Source organism: Lindgomyces ingoldianus (genome assembly GCF_010093535.1).
Source record: "Lindgomyces ingoldianus strain ATCC 200398 unplaced genomic scaffold BDR25scaffold_44, whole genome shotgun sequence".
Taxonomy (NCBI): domain Eukaryota; kingdom Fungi; phylum Ascomycota; class Dothideomycetes; order Pleosporales; family Lindgomycetaceae; genus Lindgomyces; species Lindgomyces ingoldianus.
The window spans coordinates 365768-385147 of NW_022985205.1; the positions used below are offsets into that span (position 1 = coordinate 365768).

The 19380-nt window shown below is 48.3% G+C and overlaps 8 protein-coding genes across 8 annotated transcripts; 5 read left to right on the forward strand and 3 right to left on the reverse strand.

Moving 5' to 3' along the window:
- Positions 1–14: 14 nt before the first annotated feature.
- Positions 15–810, reverse strand: BDR25DRAFT_361448 (uncharacterized protein; the record flags this gene model as incomplete). Its single annotated transcript, XM_033696419.1, has 2 exons — positions 15–338; positions 367–810. The coding sequence occupies 2 exons, from the start codon at positions 808–810 to the stop codon at positions 15–17; spliced, it is 768 nt and encodes a 255-aa protein (XP_033541453.1).
- A 512-nt stretch (positions 811–1322) lies between these two features.
- On the forward strand, positions 1323–2704 carry BDR25DRAFT_380850 (extracellular exo-polygalacturonase-like protein; the record flags this gene model as incomplete). The annotated part of the gene is made up of 3 exons (XM_033697685.1): positions 1323–1580; positions 1633–1978; positions 2022–2704. 3 exons carry the CDS (start codon positions 1323–1325, stop codon positions 2702–2704), a joined length of 1287 nt encoding a protein of 428 aa, XP_033541454.1.
- A 3373-nt stretch (positions 2705–6077) lies between these two features.
- Positions 6078–6733, forward strand: BDR25DRAFT_95829 (uncharacterized protein). The gene is made up of 2 exons (XM_033699302.1): positions 6078–6592; positions 6648–6733. Exon 1 carries the CDS (start codon positions 6143–6145, stop codon positions 6518–6520), a length of 378 nt encoding a protein of 125 aa, XP_033541455.1. The 5' UTR covers positions 6078–6142; the 3' UTR covers positions 6521–6592; positions 6648–6733.
- BDR25DRAFT_296550 (acyl-CoA dehydrogenase NM domain-like protein) lies at positions 6654–8211 on the reverse strand (the record flags this gene model as incomplete). The annotated part of the gene is made up of 2 exons (XM_033688932.1): positions 6654–7418; positions 7487–8211. The coding sequence occupies 2 exons, from the start codon at positions 8209–8211 to the stop codon at positions 6812–6814; spliced, it is 1332 nt and encodes a 443-aa protein (XP_033541456.1). The 3' UTR covers positions 6654–6811.
- Positions 8212–9836: 1625 nt separating this feature from the next.
- On the forward strand, positions 9837–10451 carry BDR25DRAFT_361451 (uncharacterized protein; the record flags this gene model as incomplete). Its single annotated transcript, XM_033696420.1, has 4 exons — positions 9837–9906; positions 9965–10112; positions 10142–10301; positions 10371–10451. The coding sequence occupies 4 exons, from the start codon at positions 9837–9839 to the stop codon at positions 10449–10451; spliced, it is 459 nt and encodes a 152-aa protein (XP_033541457.1).
- Positions 10452–12911: 2460 nt separating this feature from the next.
- On the forward strand, positions 12912–13508 carry BDR25DRAFT_241914 (uncharacterized protein; the record flags this gene model as incomplete). The annotated part of the gene is made up of 2 exons (XM_033685767.1): positions 12912–13304; positions 13371–13508. Coding segments are annotated over 2 exons (531 nt in total), but the record flags the coding sequence as incomplete, so codon positions are not given.
- Positions 13509–14435: 927 nt separating this feature from the next.
- Positions 14436–17649, reverse strand: BDR25DRAFT_296555 (uncharacterized protein). Its single transcript, XM_033688933.1, has 3 exons — positions 16477–17649; positions 15810–16429; positions 14436–15761 (listed from the first exon to the last, which is right to left on the reverse strand). Exons 1-3 carry the CDS (start codon positions 17577–17579, stop codon positions 14854–14856), a joined length of 2631 nt encoding a protein of 876 aa, XP_033541459.1. The 5' UTR covers positions 17580–17649; the 3' UTR covers positions 14436–14853.
- A 202-nt stretch (positions 17650–17851) lies between these two features.
- BDR25DRAFT_271620 (medium-chain fatty acid ethyl ester synthase/esterase 1) lies at positions 17852–19322 on the forward strand. Its single transcript, XM_033687264.1, has 3 exons — positions 17852–18810; positions 18863–18986; positions 19033–19322. Exons 1-3 carry the CDS (start codon positions 17936–17938, stop codon positions 19300–19302), a joined length of 1269 nt encoding a protein of 422 aa, XP_033541460.1. The 5' UTR covers positions 17852–17935; the 3' UTR covers positions 19303–19322.
- Positions 19323–19380: the final 58 nt, after the last annotated feature.

A 19380-nucleotide genomic window follows, 5' to 3' on the forward strand; every position in this document is an offset into this window, starting at 1 on the left:
AGTCGTACAACATATTATAAAGATCTCGCCAGGGCAGGTGATCTGGGATGTGGAGGCGAAGCTTGGAGCAAGTAGTCAAGAGAAGTCAGCCCGGTCAAATTCCGATGAAATGGATTAGCGCTTCTTTCACTCAGGATGGCCTTTCCTTGGCATACAAGAAGATGATGGATTAGACTGAGCGGGGTTCGGCTCAAGAACCGTTGTTGTGCACCGTCCAAACCGGACCAGCTTTCGTGAAATTCCCACATGTTATCATACTCACGTAGTTCTTCAGCGAGGCAGCCATCGTGATAGCAGTGTGTTAGGAGGAGGATAACTCGCTTTCGTTTGTGGGCGCGCTAACTGATTTGAGCATCCCCGCAGCACCAACCACATCTGGCCTAGCCATGGTCGGCCTTGGCGCAACCATGGCTGAGTGACCTGTTGCATGAATTCCCACACAGTCCGCCCAAGTAACTGGGGAGGTCCTCTATTCGCCATAGACTGCCATTCCAGTCCCTCTAGTGTAGCCTCACTACTTTTTGGTACTGGAAAGATTTGCGAAGTTAATTCCAACGCCGATTTTTTAGTCGATTTTTTAGTCGATTTAGGAACGAATATTGGGGTTCTACGGAGCATCTTGGTCACTACCGTATCCATGATTTTCTCATGGCCGAAGTGTAGGCGGCAATGGATATATTGATGGAGCGGTGATGAAGCGGAGGTGGAGTGAAGGTGAGTGTGTTGAGATTGCAAAAATCTCGTGAGACGCACTTCGGCGTCGAGCATGGGCATTGGCCTGAGCTCCTCGCTGTCATCCAGAGATTCCATTTTCAAGGCCTCCACACTCAATTTGTTGAATGGAAACCACTGAAACGGTAAAGGCGCGGAACACGATGATACCAGAGGCAGCTTCTAAAGAAAGTCATTCTATCCACGAGTGTGTCCGCTCGGACCTCGAAACCCACGACACAGAAATTGCACTCGCACTCGCACTCGGTGCAAACTACTCCTGGATGCGACATATGATCTACAAAAATCTGAACAATTGTTCCGCGACGAAACCAGCGGAAATAATCCGATTCGTTCGAATCGCCAGTCATCTTCATGTCATAAATTACCCTTCAGATTATTCCTCAGCATTCCCCGGATCTCCATTTAACCATATCCCAAACACTTTCCGACACGACGGGAAGAACAGCGAAGCGTGGAATAAATGTACCGGCCAACGGTACAATTATCTTTCCCTTCAAAGCCTCGAAGTAGGGACCATATAAGCATGTAGATCGAAGAGACCCATATTAGACGTTTGTCGCCTCGATGCATCATCAGTATCGCCGAATATGCAAGTCCGTTGTCTCTCGTTACTAGCGCTCGCTGCATCTCTTGTCAATTCGACCCCATCAAACGAAAGGAAAACATGCACCATCCAAGCAAGCGGTACGAATGTGACCGATGACGCCCCAGCTATTCGAGCTGCCTTTAAAGAATGTGATCGCGGAGGAAGGGTCGTGTTCAACCCAGTAACTTACTACATCAACTCAATTCTGAACATTACAGGCCTTCAAGATGTGGAAATTGATATCCAGGGAAAGCTGCTGGTATTTCTCCAGCGATGAAATCCTTCTAGCACGAGACTGATATCGACTGTAGTGGAGCACCGACATTCAATACTGGCTAAATCACTCCATGTCCGTCGGGTACCAGAACCAATCCACAGCTTTCATTCTCGGAGGCGACAACCTCGAAATTGACGGCCATGGAATTGGGACTCTTGACGGTAACGGCGACTATTGGTATGAATGGATACGAAAACAGCCAAACACGTCGAATTATCCCGGTCGACCCCATCAGATAACATTCAACGGCCTCACAAATTCAGTCGTCAAAGGCGTAAACTTTCTTCGAAGCCAGATGTGGACGATGTCGATAATCCACTCACATTATAGCCAGTTTCAGGACATCTTGGTCAATAATACTGGAAATCGTTTCCAAAGCTGTATGGTTCTCGAACAAGGAGGTTAAAGAAACAATACTAACAGGGCGAGTAGCAAATACCGACGGAGCCGATACAATATTCTCTTCCCATATTCTCTTCCAAAACTGGACTGTTTATAACGGTGATGACAGCATAGCTTTTAAAGCAAACAGCACGAGCATCGTTCTTAAAGACTCAAGGTTTTATGGTGGTCTCGGCATCGCTATCGGTTCGATCGGTCAACTCAAGGGCGTCAGCGAAACAGTCGAGAATATTAGCGCTGAAAACATTTACTTTGAGAATACGTTGCACTCATTTTATGTCAAGACATGGACGGACGATCAAAACGGATACCCTCCCAACGGTGGCGGTGGAGGCCTCGGGTATGCCCAGAACCTTAGACTCAAGAACCTAGAAACGAAAGGGATGCGCGGAGCCGCATTTTCCATAAGTCAATGCACGAGGTTTAAAGGCGCACCTGGCCAGGGAAATTGCACCAATTCGCAATTTCAATTGAGGAATATTAGTATCGACGGTTTGAAAGGGACGACTAAGTCCGGAAGAGTGGCAAGTCTACAGTGTAGTGCAGTTGCGCCATGCACTGATATTGAACTATCTCATGTCGACCTGAAATTTGAGAATGGGACCAGTGCCAAGAGCTATCTTTGTGGGAATGTTAAGGAGAATAAAGGATGGGAATGCACGGGGAAAGTCTGCGAGGGTGGAAGTGCTACAGGGGAATGCTGAGGGAACGTAGCCTAACAACCGCTGTGTTCTTTCCCCCCAGCTTCGGTGGTGTTTCATCGAAAGCCGCTCCATGCAGTAAGGGCCATGGGTCAAGTGTCTTGTGCCCGGCAAATTTAGATAAAAGAATTCTAAGCAACTTCCCTACCAAGTAGTTCATCATTATCAATGCTTCTAGCTATCAAAAAGAATAGATTGACGCCAATATAACGCCCACTCGCACAATTTCCGTTTCCGGCGAAGCAAAGTTTGAAAGCGGGCCCTACGTGGGATATTCCTTACTCAGGCAGTCCCGACCTTTCATTACGAATCCAGATTATACAAGGGGTTTGTATTGATTGTGCTGGTATTCGTTTGGATGCTGTGAGCGTTAGAACTGTTTGCGATGAAATTCCAGAGGTCCGATCAGGCGTATGTAATATCTTTGTAGGAAAAAAGGCTGAGGTGAGTTGCTGTTAATTCGCTGCTGCCATTTCAGCGTTAAATAAAACCAATGAAACGCTTTCAATCCAATCAATGGGCCATTTTGGTATTCTAGCATTTCTCTAGGCCTGTAACTTCTCTCTGGCTAGAAGATCTGAGAAGCACGAACTCGATTCATATTCATCTGCTAGCTAAGTCGTTGCAGAATTTCTCATAGAATGGTCTCCTCTATCATGTAAAATATTCTCCCCTTATTCACGTTCACCTTTCTCGTACCGGTGCCGCCGTCCCTGGCGAATTCGAGGCATCCAATTGAATCCCTATAACACCATGGTTTAAAAGCGGCGAGGAGTCATAACAGCCTAGTTATAAAAAGGGATGATATCTCGCTAACTAAGATGTTCTCCCTCCTATCTGCGGAACGTTTGAGTAATCTAACTCAAACTCACACGAAGTCTGCTTACCATCGTTTTATAGACACCCCGATTAGTTATGACGGCCTAATGTTACCTTTCAACTTCAGGATTAAGTCTACAAACCAACCCTCTTTCTCGAAGAGCTTGACCACCTCTTAGACACATTCGAATGTACCAAGTCTACAGTGACCATAACCATTCAAAATATCGAGTCCTACGACAAATTTAGGAGCGTACATGTGTCTTTAGCAAACGGATTGGTTGCGTCATCGCATTTAATTTGCAGTGTCGATGGAGCAGATTTGGGTTTCAGGTAAGTTTAGTAGAGTCTTAGCCTCAATATTCATGAACTAAGTAAATCTTCCCCGGATTTCAGGACTTCATTTTGACATAAAAACCTTGTGGATCGCCCTTAAGTTCGAAATCAATACCTTATAAAAGGCATTGTTTCTCAAAACATTCGATTTTAGACATTGTAGCAAAACCTACATCATACATAAACACGATGGTTATCAGGACCATGTCTTGTAGTCTCAATCCCAGTCGAACGTTCACCAGCTACACCAACTGCAACGGTAAACCAAATGATACCATACACACCATATCGTTGAATTTCTAGGAGATTGATATCGTCTTCAAATTACCTGGAAATGCATATCTCCCCTCCAACCTCAGGTGCAACACTTGCAGCGGTAAAGGCCCCCTAACTCTTAGTGCAGCTCATTTCGAGTTAAATAATCTAGAAACTCTTATCAGTGGGATAAATGATGGTCTTGTCAAAAGTGGTTTTATTGAGAAAGACCTTACAGGCCTCGAGATTTCTATTGGTTTGAGGGCTACCCTGTCGATAAAGGTGGACTAATCCGTCGCTATATTTAGATGCAGTTTCATTGAGGCTGCAGCATTTGTGTTCTACTAAACTTGAAGAAGTGAGCTAATGTATTTATTAAGATTCCGAGAGTTGGATCCAGTAGTTTCGCGTTTGGACTTGGTCTACCATTCCAATCCACCGTCAAAGGAGGTGTAAAGTTGGGACTTAGATTCGATATTGTAGTCAGTGGAGGCATAGCCGATCCCTAACTCACCAATCCGTGGAATTGGCTCATCTCTAGGTCCCGATTCCAAGAATCTAGCAAATAAGTTTTCCAGGGGGTTAAAAATGCCTCTTCGCGAAGTCTGAAGAAGGAATCAAACGGTTCCGAGCTCTATATGTAGTCGTCTGAACGCTAGCATATCGTTCTAAACTGCGCGGTACTGCTAGCTTCACCTAAGGGTAAGCGAAAAGAGTTGGTACAGTATTCGAAAACATTGCGAGCTATTTCCCAGACGCTGAAAGGTAAATATTTCCTTTTCTTCATGAAGAACATTCCGCCAGCCAAAAACGGCATAGTCATTCGTCACCCTCGGTTTTCAGGTCTACCATTCCATTTGTTCTAATAGAAGCCTTTCCAACAGTGTTTTTAGACCAGAGTGGATTGATACTGAGAATTTTTGCGTATTTGAAAGAAGGAAGGCGGCGCAGAACTGGAACAACTACTATAGTCGCATAAAGTGTAGAGTGAGGGTAGGACTGTAATTGAGATGTAAAGCAGAGCCGTAAGCATAAGTAGCTAGAATACATCGGTGATGCCTTAGGTGCCCAAGGTGAAAAAGAGCAAGTCGAGGGGAATACGCTTGCTTACTTAGTACTAGCACTGAGTACATTATCTGGTGTATCTGCGATAATGGCTAAAACAAATCTCGAATAGAACAATAAATCTAATCTACAAGCAATTCATCCCGCCCAAATCCCCATTGCCGCCCTTTATTTTCTTTCCCTTCGTTCTTCTCTAGACATAGCTAACCCCTTACTTCAAGATCTCTCTACACCCTCTAACCAAAGACTTAGCACGTCTAGCGACGAACCTAGTGAGTTAGTCGACCTTTCTTCCGGGAATATCAAAGACGACGAGCTAGATTCTGTTGTTTTGGACAAATCTTCTAAATCCGATGATTCGATGGCCACACTTGGCAGGAAACGGATATCTTCAGCGCTGCATCTACTGCCGCCCCGGCTTCTTGATTTAAAATGCTTTGGAGACCTTGTGGAGCAGATCATGGATTTTTGACTGTTTCTCGCCGCCGCAACCAAACCTTGCTCCTTTGATCACTAATTCAATGGACAGGCAATAAAATATAATGCTATAAAAGGAGCGTTGCATAATTATGTCTGCATAAGCTTAGGATCAGTAATATCAATATCTAAAGGGGCACAGACAAAGAAGATTAGCCTGAGAGGAGCAGGGTCATAATATTGATCACTTCTCAAATACAATGTCATTACCAGGATCCATTGCTTACCTCAAACAACTGGATAATATTTTCAACCTCATTCAAGCTTAGGATCATTAAAAGGAGTTCTTATATCCAGATTAACCTCGTGACCTACAAAGGTGAAGATCATTTCCACGTGACATATACTTGCTAGATCTATTTAGGCCTAGCACAGAATAGCTTGCCTCAACCACGTTTCCTTGCACGTGCGACCATGACACCACCACCAGAAAACCCCTGTATAAACACACCACGGAATTAGCCTAGAACCAAGCCCTCGCTGTCCAAGATGAACGTCTCAGAATATAACTTACGATATCGGAACAACTTCCAAAATGCCCAGTCTAATCAATCCAATCCATCCAGTCCTCCACTCCCAAACTCCGCCAAACGAAAGCCCCTCCCATCAATCCCACACTCAACTCCTCCAGACCACCAGCATCACAAAGCCCTACCTCCAAAACCCCTTCCAGATGTTCCAGACGAGGATTCCCAAACCCAGAAGCTGGATTATCGTATTCTAGGCCTTTGGATAGGAGGGTTTGGGATCTGGTTCCTAGCTATTGTGGTTTTGTTGCCGGTTGTTACGGAAAGAGACGCCATGCCGGGGCTGAATAGGTTGTTGAAGGCGTGGTTTTATCGGGCAAAAGTGTGGATTTTGGGGTGATGGTGGAATGATGCTGCATCTTTTAATTCTTGGCGGATAGTCTTGTCCCTACATTGCAAACGCTGCTAAGGGGTCCAGTAAAGTTCACATCTCGATCTTAAAACACAGCTGAACTAATTTGTAAAAGGGTTAGCCTTTGCGTTGTTAGGGCACTGTTCTACATCCATCCAACCATTCTGTCGGCAATGTTCAGGTAGTTCTCGGCTCGATCCCCGCAACATTATCACCACCGAACTCCCGGAGGCCATCAATTCAATATATTTACAAGCAGACCACCACTCCCTCGCTCACTCAGAGTTTAGCCTCCCCAGCCCTTGCATCCTTCAAGGTCTTCCTCCCACCAAAACCAAACAAATACGCGGCCACCTTCCTCATCTGAATCTCCTCACTCCCTTCCGTAATGCGGTAACGTCTATGATGTCTCCAAATATGCTCGAACGGAAAATGTCTCGAATACCCATTTCCACCATGAACCTGAATCGCTCTATCCGCAGCCTCACAGCATAGCCTGTTCGCCCAGTAATTACACATGGAGACTTTATCGCCAATTTTCTTCTCGACTTCCACATGCGGCATTGAATCCATTTCTAGAGCGGTTTTGCGGATGAGTTGCCGTAGCATTTCGCATTGGGTGTGCAGTTCTACAAGTGGGAATTGAATGCCTTGGTTGTGGGAAAGGGGTGTGCCGAAGGGCGCGCGGTCGTTGGCGTATTGTACGGATTGTTGGACGCAGTACACGGCAGCACCGAGAGAAGAAGCAGCTTGTCGAATGCGGTTTTCGTGTACGAAGGCTTGGGCGACGCCGAGGCCATGGTCGAGAGCACCAAGAATAGAGGTCGCAGGGACCCAGACGTCGTTTATGGAGACGGTGGCGTGGTCAGTGGGCATGTTGAGGGTCCTGCTCCTCATATCAGTATCCGGATCCGCACAATGACGAAGATGAGGATAAGAAGAGTGACTTCGTACCATTCATAGCTATCAGCATTGAGCCCAGGGCTGTTCCTAGGAACAATAAAACAAGTAATCCCCGTAGCTTCTCCACTCATTCCACTTGTTCTCGCAAAAATAAAGCAATGGGTCGCCGCATGCATACCCGTCTGCCACTTCTTATACCCATTCAACACGTATCCATCCACACCATTCCGCTTCTCGGGCCGCGCTTTCGCCGCCATATGCGTAGCATCACTCCCGTGGCCCGGCTCCGTTAACCCAAATGTAATCCGCACATTTCCATCCAACTGCCCGCCAATATACTCCTCTTTCTGCGCCGTATTGCCAAAATGCAAGAGCATGATTATCGTGGGAAAGTTCCCCACCATGCTATGTTCATTCTGCAAATCATTAAATAACCCCAACCCCTTGCTCGCAAGATGTTCCCTTATCACTGCCATCCACAGATTACTTCCCCTGCCATCACTCGAGTTTTGGCCACCGTACTCCTTCGGCAGGGATAGTCGGTAGAATCCAGCTTCATCGGCAAGCTTCTTAGATTCTCTGAGAAGTGCTTCCCATTCTGGCCGCGGGAGTCCGCCGTTGTCCCAGTCGGTGCGAGCGTGCTCACGACGATGGTCGAAGAAGCGGTTGTTGTCGTCGCGGTTTTGGAGAGGGTTGATTTTTTTCTCAATGAAGGCATCAAGGTCTATGAGGTATTGCTGGAGATCGGGTGGGATGGAGAAATTCATGCTTGACATGTTTGATGTTGGAGAGGATCAACTGACTATTCAGTTCTTTAGAGGGAAGTATCTTGAAGAGTGAGATTGGGCAGCATTCAACGATGAAGATATAATAATTGGCTATAATTGTTTAATTGAAATGCTATATAGACATTCTTCGGTTGTAGCGGTAGAGACATGCTGATGACTCGCAGGGACTCAGTCGTGGTGGTGGGAATAGAGATGTGCGGAGGTTTGCGGGGAAACGCAAGGTCCGGGGTGCCAAGACATTTCAGCCTCGGCCACATTATTCACCAATCTTCCCTGCGCCACCTACTTGCCACTGAAACCCTCAGGAACACTTCAAGTCATCAATTAGGGACGCACCAACAACGTAGCACTTATGGCGCTTTCCCCCGTTGTAGGCAAACATGAAGCAATGAATAAGGTTGTCACTTTACTGACCAGCACCTGCATGTCTTTCTTGCTTTTCGTTCTGCTTCTGATTCAAGGAGTTCTGTATCCTTCGAGCCAATTGTGTCTTATTTACCCCTGTGTCACAGCTCCTCGTTCTCCTCTGAATCCTGTCCTGGGCCATTCGCTATCATTTGAAGCTGTCATTTTTGTTTCAGATACTGCTTGTGGCTTAATCTTAGCTTGAACATTGCATTCTAGGAACGTTATTTGGCCTTTACTCAGCTCTTGGCGAACTCTAGGACTTAGCTTGCCTAGGTACAGTCAGGTTTCCATTGCCGCCTAGTAGGCTATCCCCGTTGCGCGGCCAATCATGGCTCTGAGCCAAAAATACTCGAAGCGTTACCAAATTTGCTTTTCACGCCCTCAGAAACCCCAAGGCGAACGTTTATTGCCTTGTGTGAATCTCAACCCTCCTGCGGTGCGCCGGCAAGGCGGTGTGTATTGTACGGATAGGCTGCGTTTTGTGTTGTGGATTTTGCTTCGTCTTCCACGACCACCATGGATCTCTCCAGTGAGCCCCATTTTATACCTTGACCCAGAATCACATTGGTTCCATTTTCCTCTTGTTTCTCACAATCGTCATGGATCTTGTTGATGTGGTGTTCAGCTTTCCACTTACATAATGGGCAGAACCGCACCTCTCTAAACGTTTCCACTCGACATGTTCACATCTTGTCCAACTATCGCGTCTGTGCAGAGCATTGCTTTTAAAACTATGGAGGCTACGGACGAGCAACTTCGCCTTGAATAATGATCTATGCCGAATCCGCAACCGGGTCAAAGGGCACCTTGGAGGAGTCGTGAATTTTCAAGTTCTAGAATTCCTCGAGTCCTAGGGATGAACTAGGAAGTAAACTCCTAGCGGCGAAGGTGTAAGTCCAGGACAAGCAAGCACGTTGGTGTAAAAGGTTGGAGTTACGCACACTGGACTCTTACCCAAAAACAAAGGGGGCTATTGCTCAGCGATCTTCTGCATAGCACTCTCAGGGAAGTTAAATCAAAAGGTTAAGCTAGTCAAGCAGCCCTCATATCGACTCAATTAGGAGGAAGCTCCGCAAAAGGAAGACAAGCTCCAAAAGGAAGGGGTGTTCTAAAACGAAGAAGAAGGAAAGAAAGAAGCGTTACAAGAGGAGGAGAAACGACGGTAAGGGGCATATGTTTAAATGTCGCGCTTACTCTTCTCTGCGATGCTGCTGGAAAGACTTCTTGAACCCCTTCTTTTCTTCAGCAACTTCTCGGAAACCCCAGGTAAGAACCGTCCGCCCTGTACAATTATGCCATGGAATATTTTGGCCAGCGTTAGTCGTTCTATGAGATGTGTGTTGGATGTTCTACTCCAGCACAACTAGTCAGCAGGGTGAGGCGGCTATCCTGAGAGTGGAGCTCTCGAGTATAACGTTCTCCTCAGTATATGATTCGGTGCGTATTGTTTCTCATTCAGCATGTCCACCAGGATGTTGCGAGTTCGTGCTATGCTTAACACAATCATCAGTGAAATCTGTGGTAAAACTCTAACTTCCAAACAAACTAACCTCGCTCGCAAAATGGTGTTTAGAGCTCGACGTCTTAGAGAGTTGAGCTCCCTATACTCCATTCGCCTAGCCGAACTAGTCTATGTGACCGCCGGCACCGATCCTATCTTCCCCGCCACAGTCATCTCCGCTTCCACTGCAACGGCGACCCCTTATATTCCACTCCCTCTCAGCGCTCAACCACTTTAGCATGCGCCGATAGTATTCAAATCCGCCACCCCAAATCTAAAACCATTTGACACACGCGATACCAAAACCTCCTGCAATTAGGAGATCCGGAGTGACAGAATCCTCGAGTCGACTCTAGCCTACACATGATCGACGTGTCCTATTGCGCGTCCGAATACTTTGGATCCGGAATCTTTACTTGTCACCGCTAGACTTCAAACAATAGAAGCTAGAAATTCACAAGATGTTCAATACAAGGCTTGCGTTGTTTCAATTCCATATCCTAGGCGTAGCACAGGGTCTGGGTCATGACTTGCTAAGGGCTAGGAATTTGTTGTTGTTAGTTCTGGTTTTGAGAGGTATCACGAGGATTTTTTAGGCCCATAAGAAGTTGCTTGAAGGAAGGCCTTTGTATGGGTTGTGAGAAGGTGGGAACATTGATTTTTCGATCTTAGTGGAGGTAATGATCTTATGGAGCAGAAAGGTCTTTTGCTCCCACGATCATGTTAACTACTAGGTTCTCGTTCTCATTATTCCAAGACATTTGAATCATGCACTAAAAAGAACCAGAATGCGATCCATCTTGGAGGAGTTCCACGGCGGCTGCTGATGAGTAACATGTTTCAGCCCCCAACTCAACCCTGTATGGTATGGGTGGCTGAGGAAATCCTACCTCATCCTATCTTACTCCATTGCTATAACTCTAGCAAAATCATGGCTCATTTACTTTCGATTCAAGAAGATTTCCTGCTGGCATCTGATAACTGCCCATAATATTTGCAAACCGTACATGCATAGAATGACACCGTCGGCACGGAAATGGCCGATCCACTCAGCGTCACAGCATCCGTGGTAGGCATCACAGCCGCCGGAGTCAAAGTCTCGATCGCATTATTCGCGCTCGCAGAAACCGTTGCTACCGCGCATGAACGGATTGAGAGTATTGCAAACGATATTTCAAGTACCTGTGGGATTCTGTACGATGACCACAACCACCCCGATATTAATAATCACCCACGTGCCCCTACTGATATTAGGGATTTTAGAAACCAACTCAAAGACCTAGCCTCCCCCAAACTCGGTCCCGATAGGACACACCGCTCTATCTTCAGCACCACTAGCCTCCGCGACATCCAAGTCGCGCTCCACCACTGTTCCAGGATCTTCACACAAGTTGCCGAGTCCCTGGCCCGTGCAAGCAACTCACTAACCTAAAACCAGTGACAGGTGGAGGGTATAAAATCAAATTGTCGAAATCAGAGCGCGCGAAATGGCCTTTTTTGCAGCCCAAATTTGATGAGCTGAGGATGGATCTTAGGGATTCAAAAGGTAATTTGTTGTTGATGGTAGCGGTGGCGAGTTTGGCGTTGGCGGAGAAGGGGGTTGAGGGGAGGGTGGTGGGGGAGGAGGAGAGGAGGGGGATGAGAGAGGTTATTGTGAGGTTGGAGAGGGGTGGGGCGGGGGCGGCGAGGAGGGAGGCTGGAGCTTTATATGTGGGGGATGAGAAAATGGGAAGGGGGATGAGGTTGTTCAAGAAGTTTGCGGGAAAGGGTGGAGAGGACGGGAAGAAAGGCGATAGGTTAAGAGGGATTGACGAGGATGAAGTTGCTGATTTGTCAAATGAAAAGAGCGGGGAGTCTTTGAAAGATAATAACAATATAGGAAAACAGACTAAGGAACAAGACAAAGAGCCTTCAATAGAAGAGAAGGACCCCGAAAAAGAAGGCGAATCTCAAAAACCTGCTGGCAAAGATGAAGATAGATGCGAATTTGAAACAAAAAACTTCCCTACTACTCGAATAGACCCCCTCGTCTTCCAAACACCCTAGAAACCATCGAAAAGAAGGAGGAACTCTTGGATATCGAAGTCACTGGAACAACGGAAATGCACTCAGAGACTCAGGTGGCCAAAATTACAGACCGTAAAATGATTGACAGCATTCCCAAGCCTACCACTACGCACGAACCGAATTCAGGGTTTCCAACACTCGAACCTAGGAGTGTTAAAGCCGCTGCGAACTTTCCACACAAAAATACCATCGATACAGCCGCCCAAACTCTATCTACATTTCCCCTCCCCTCTATTCCACCAGAAACCCCCCGATCCGCATCACCTAGAGGAGGCCCTTCCAAAACCCCTGCTTCGCGCTCAACACACCGACCCCAAGACTCGGATCAAATATCCGAATTAGACTCTTCCGAATTCGGCAAAATCATGCAAGAAGACGGCAGTCAAGATCCCTCTTTCCCCTCCCTACCCCCATCACCGTCCCCCTCCCTCTACGCCTGGACAACCAGCCCCCTCCCCGGCCTAACCACCGGCCTGGATCCTTCCCTCTCCATCCACCGCCTAACTCTATCAGTCGCCGACCTGCATGCCCATCTCGAACAACACATATCCACACCCAGCCAACCCCTCGATCTCCTGAAACAATTGAATGCCTACCAACGGCGATTAGTGCTGGATCACGTTAGTGAGGTTGGCGCAGATTTGTTGCATATTGAAATGTGGGAAAGGGAGAAGTTGTTGACTGTTTGGGGGAGTTGGAAGTGCAGGGGATTATGTGGGTTACTACGGCACCAAGGGCGAGAGGGAGAGGATGGGGAGGGGATGACGCAGTGGGCGAAAGTGAATTTACACTGCTAGTAAGAGGGAAAGGCAAAGGCAAGGCCGAGGAGAAAGAACTGGTCAGGATAGTAACGGAAAGAATCGACCATCTCGTAAACGTGCAAGGCAAAAAAGCAGTGCAGGCCCGAAGATCGTCTCTCGAAGCTGCTCTCCTAGTGAAAAAGAGGGCTAGGAAAACAGCTGAGGTTGCAAACAAGGCGACTGCGAAGGAACTTGCTGCAAGGATGCAGCCTAAAGACGGTAGTGAGAAGAAAGAGAGCATTGATTTTAAAGACGCTGTAGGCAGGAAGTTTCAGTTCCCGCTTCATTTGGTTAGCACATGGAAGGTGAGTATCCTACATATACCATGTTTCACAGATGAAGAATCCATTGATACTGACACAAAGAACCAGGGCATCGAAACCCTAATCTCTTGTGCCTTCCTCCCCATCCCTACCCTCGCCTATGCCGTACAAGAAGGCCACTACGACCTCGTCGGCCCCGACAACACCATTATCCTCCCACAAGTCTGGGAATCAGTAATCGAACCCGGATGGTCCGTTACGATGATGATGTGGCCCCCGAACAGTGATCATATATCCCACTCATTGAAACAAATGCGGAAATACGTTGAAGGGCGGGATGGAAAGCCGCCGTCACTAGGAGCGGTAGGCGTGGATGTGGATGCAGATGCAGATGCGAGACCGATGATAACTCCTGGTTATGATGTTGAAAAAAATGGGAAAGGGAAGATGAAAGCCGGCGGAGTTATCCCTCCCGCTCTACCTCCCCCACCGCCTCCGGGAGGCTTCGCGGTCCTTGACGACGACCTCATCTTCCCAGAACCGCGACCCTCATCGCCATACGTCAATTTGCGTGAAGAGCCAGCCTGGAAACGCCGTCTCAGGGCTCTGTCATTCGTGCTTCTACCTAGTACAGTCACATATGATAAGATGGATGACTCAGACGGGGAAGTATGCACGGAAACAAGTAGTAGCTTGTGGAGAAGGAAGAGACCTAAAATGTTTCTGGGGTTATTTGGTAGGGGCGACGCAGGATTTGATTCGTCGTCGGGAAGGAGTAGGAGCTCGAAGGGAAGAAAGAAGGCGAATATATTTGGAGGTTTGATTGGTGGGAAGGGGGGAAAGAGAGAGAAGAAGGAGAAGAAAGAGGAGAAGAAGGAAGAGAAAGGGGAAGATGAGGAGGGAATGCGGAAGGTAGACTAGCCTGGCGATAAGATCGTTGAGGAGTTGCTGTTGAAGTGGACGGTTGAAGGGGCAGGGAATGAAGCTGGTACTGAAAAAAAGCTAAACTAAGGAGAACAGCGGTAGGAAATGAGAGTGGAGTTTTTATAGTAGAAAAGACGAAGAACAAGAAGAAGTAGAAGGTAGCTAAAGCTGAAAGACATGACCTGAGTATGTATTGTGACTACCACCGTATTCGGAATTCGAGTCTCAACAAGTAATTACCTGGTGGCAGCCATACTAGCGCTAAATATATCCTACCAACAGTACCATACCCCTTCATGAAAGCTTTAAACTAGGACCTGTGATAAGGCCGATCCTTGGACCAGAAGTGAGTCCCCGTAAATGCACAACCATACCACCTCAGTTGTGCAAATCTTGTCCCGAAACTGAACAAAGATCCCATACCCTCCATCCGCTCATCCATCCATACGACATTTGAATGAGATCTGGGAAGATTTGAAAAATCCGCGCCGAGCTTTTACCCATCTCAGATGATATCTGTCGCCAGAGGGGAAGACCAACAAAGCAACAAATAACGCCATGCTGTGATGTGATGTAATGTGAGAGGTGTTCCAACGCCGCCAATGCATCCATTCCAATGTAGTCCGAGCCGAAGCGAAGAAAAGCCCACTGCCCACCCACTCACCATTCACTCCATCTCAATATCTCCGTCTGCATCTGCATCTGCGTCTGCGTCTGCATCTGCATCCTCATCTTCACCCATATCTCCTTTCAATGGTCCGGGTAACATCTCTCTCACAGCCTCAAACGCCTGCTGACTCTGCGCCGCATCTTGGTACAGTCCATTATTCTGAAATGTCCTCATACAAAGACCATACGCAACAGCCTGCCAAAGCAAGCTCTTACTCTGTTTCGCCATACTCCTCGCGGCCCTCACACTCTTGATCGCCTGGTCGCCGATCGTATCTGCAAAGAATCTGCTGGTCATATAATTCAGACACATCGTGATGAACTGTCCGTTTTGTAGCTTCTGCGAGTGGCTGAGTGCGTTGTGGATGAGGGTTTTTTGGCGGTTGATAGAGGAGTCTTCGGTTGTGAGGGCGCGGATGATACGGAAGGCGCCTTCAATGAATTTGTTTGAGTGATTAACGCAGAGGGGCTCAAGTTGGCTGAACAGTGTGTTGGTGAGGAAGTGTTTGGGATGGCTGGAGTTTCGGATGATAAGGATGCGGTTCATGGTTGCGAGGATGGCAATGTCGGTGGCGAAGTCTGTGTGGGCGCCACCTGCATCTGGTAGGGCGAAGAGAGGGGATTGGTAGGTTGATAGAGCGGAGTCGAGGGAGCCTTTGCTTTGGTCGAGAAGGCCAGAGAGATACGTGGTGAGCCGATTGTAGGTTTCTGTGAAATTGAAGTGTGCCTGGATTTCTTGTTTGCGGAGATAAGACAAGGCTGTTTGGGCGGTAGCTCTATCGTCCTGATAGCATGCAACGAGAGCCAGGGCGAACTTGACTTGCCAGTCGAGGCTCATAATCCATTTTCTGTTGCTGAGTGCATGTGGAATAGACATTGCATATGAAGGCTGTCGTTGAAGGGCGTCTAGACCGGATCAGCCTCGGGAAAGAGCGATTCTCTCAAATGACATACCTTGAGTTAACTTGAAGCCTTCCTGTAGATAGCTTACACCTTTATCATGCGGTAGCGACGTCATCCCACTAAGATAATACGCCAACATCTTCAGGTCGTTCTTGGGCAACCATGACAGCGTCAGCTCATCTCTTCCATCTTGAGCCTTTCGTAAGATACCACCAGTAAACAGAGTTGTGTTACCCCCAAAGCTCTTTTCAATTAAGACCGAGAAGACTCCATTAGCAGGACCAGGTTCAGAGTCTACCTTCTTTTGTAGCGCGGACATTTTGGTAAGATCCGGCATGCCTTGCTGCAAACTACACGCAATGTCTATGCTATCTACCAAGGCTGCAATCTGGCCGAGCTGCTTCGTCGTAGTCTGGAGCTGGAGGCTCCGTGCAGCAGCAATGGCTCGTTGGGCATGCTCTAGGTGATCTGGTGCTGAGGTTCGGAGGTGAATCATGGCTTCCATGGCAGAGCACGTGACGTAGATAGCGCGGTCACCACGTCTCTCGGCATGGTTTGCTACGGCGTGTAATTGCTGTAGAGCGGATGCTGTTTCTGGACGACCAGGGACTTGCAGCGCTAGAGAGACTTTCAGGAAGCGGAAAGCATACACCCAGGGGATATGTTGGAACCTGAAAGACGTTAATTGCGTCATTTTTAGTTTAGGGGGCCAGCTTACGTCTCTGTCTCTGAAATAGGCTGATCTAGAGACTTCAGCGCAGCGCGATGATTGCTCTTGAACTGATATCGTGCCTGCAGATGCTGCATACTATACTTTAGATCGATCAGACGACTCCTTTGACACAAAGCAATCCCTTTGATCAGGACATCCTCAATCTCGACCTCGTTGTCCGTCTCTTCCACAAGCAAACTCGCATATCGAAGTCTCAGCTTTGCTTCATCACGCGGCGCTTGGTTGTACTTCTTCAAGACAGCCTCCATGCACCCAAGGCCGGTCGCCATTAGTTTATAGTATTGCTCCAGATCCGCCTCCCTCTGAACCATGGCTGCAATCGGACCCATACCCCGCGCTGCATTGATATATTCATCTGCCATGGAAAGCAGCAGGACTGAGAAGTCGGTCGGAAGAGGATTCGGTGGCGGCGCATGCTGCGTCCTCGACGGGGTAGGTGTCGATTGCGGCGTCTGCTTCTTAATCACGACCTGTGGATGCGATCGCTGTTGAGACGACGTATGCGGCAGCGAAGAGGTCCGATGCTGGCTGGACGAAGATTGAGACGGGGCGCGCTTCTGGGGTGTCGCATGCGGTTGCAGCGGGGCGCGATGCTGGCTCGAGGACGACATACTCTGCGTTCTCTGCTGATACTTCGGCGGATTCTCCTGGTGCGATTGCGATCTGTGTACTGATTTCGATACCGGAGCCTGGGCCGGGCGAACATTGATCAAGTCTCTGTTGCCCACGCCTCCACTGCCTGCCCTCTGGACCGGCCTCTGTACTGGTACTTGAACTTGCCTAATCTTTGGGTTCTGCATGTGAGGAATTCCAGCGTGGGGTTTAGCAGGTATCACAACCTGCGGTTTCAAAGTCCGTGGTTGGACTCTCATTTCATCCTGCATGGTCTCATAGTGGCTCGCTCTGGGCGCAATAACCATGCGAGGATTGCTCAAAGCCGGTTGCGACTGTGAATAAGCTTGCTGCAGAGGTTGTTGAGGGTACTGAGGCCCGTAGCCGTTTGCTTGATAGCCATTTTGCGGCGGCGCAGGAGGTGCATATTGGCTGTTCGGGGGCGCCTGTGGAGGCCACTGGTACCGGGGATCCATTGTGTAGGGTGTAGAGGAGAGCGAGGATCACCGGTGGTGGTTGGGCGTTCAGCGCATCGTGAAGGGTGCTTACTGGGGGATGAATGCGGAGAGCGAGGATTGCGACGATGTCACGATGTCTGGGCGGCGTGAACGCGTCCGCGGATGGGCGGCTAGCGCGTTTGAGAGGCCAATCGTCATAGTGGGGGCGGACCGAGGCTTTGACAGAGCAGGTGCTCAGAGAGATCGTGGGAAAACCCTACTGCAACTTTTCTTCTCCGCTTTTTAACAACTGCGTGGTTTGGTAATTCAGCATTTAGAACGGCGTCTTCACTTCTCAGGCCTGGAGCCACCACACCAAGACTCAGCAATCCAACATGTCTTGGCTAATCGGCCATGCCAAGACAACATACACCCATCACAACTCCTCCATAACCCTCACCACAAAATCCGGTTCCAAAACCTCTCTTTCATCCCTCTCTAAAGCAGTGATCCCTCCCTGTAGATTAAATCCCCTACTCTTCAACGGCCACCTCCAGACAGTCTGGACTGCCGTCAAAGACGCCGGGCCCACGATCTACTATAAACGCCATATCTTCCAATCCACGCACTCTGTCTATCCCGGACAATTCGGCATCGACATTGTTGTCCGCGAATCTAGCCCTGAGGATCCGGAGCTTCCGGAACGGACTACGTATTTTGAAGATGGGGAGTTAGAAATGATTCGTTCTGAGGATGAGAAGCCGATGGTTATTTGCTTGCACGGGCTAACCGGAGGATCTCATGAAGTTTATTTAAGACAGGTTGTAGCGCCCCTTCAAGATGCGGGTTGGGAGGCTTGCGTGGTGAATTCAAGGGGGTGTGCTGGGGTCAAGATCACGAGTCCCCAGCTGTACAACGCGAGATCAACGTGGGATATTCGGCAGGCGGTGGGCTGGCTGAGAGAGACATTTCCGAATCGCCCGTTGTATGCTGTTGGCTTTTCGCTAGGGGCGAATGTGCTGACGAATTATGTTGGTGAAGAGGGCGCAAGCTGCGAGCTCAAAGCTGCAGTTGTGTGTTCGAATCCCTGGAATTTAGAGGTATGCCATCATGCACTGAGTAGGACGTATTTAGGGCGGGAGGTTTATTCGAGGACATTGTGCAAAAACTTGCAGAAGCTATACGACATGCACAAGGAGGAGATATTGAAGAATCCGAAAATCGACCGGGAGAAGGTTAGAGCATGCAGGTATCTGTATGAATTCGACAGGTGGGTTAACGACTCCTACTGATAGAGTCCTTGCTGATATCTTGGGCGTTAGGCATGTACAGGCTCCCACATGGGGTTATCCTACTGAAGGAGCATATTATCGGGATGCTCAGTCCTGCGATGCAGTGACCGCCATTAAGATTCCTTTCCTCGGGATCAATGCTGAAGATGACCCAGTACGCTGCTTCCACCAATTCAAACGATTTGTCCTAATATACATAGGTCTCTTCCATTGAGGCAATCCCGTACGAAGAGTTCAAGCAGAACCCTTACACCGTACTCTGCACCACCAACTGGGGCGGGCATTTGAGTTGGTTCCAATTGGGTGGAGAGAGGTGGTTCGCGAGTGCGGTAGCAGAATTTTTGAAGAAGATGCAGGACATCGACCTGGCCGCACCAAGAGAAAGTAGAGAGACCAATGGAAGTGTTGTACCGGCCAACAAGTATCCGATTTTCGACCCGTCCCATAGGCGGCTAATTCTTCCGTTATGATCAAAGGTGGAGGAGTTCTGGAGTCTGGAATGTATAGACCATGGAAATCCCAACGTAGGCCTAGACCTGCAGCAATGG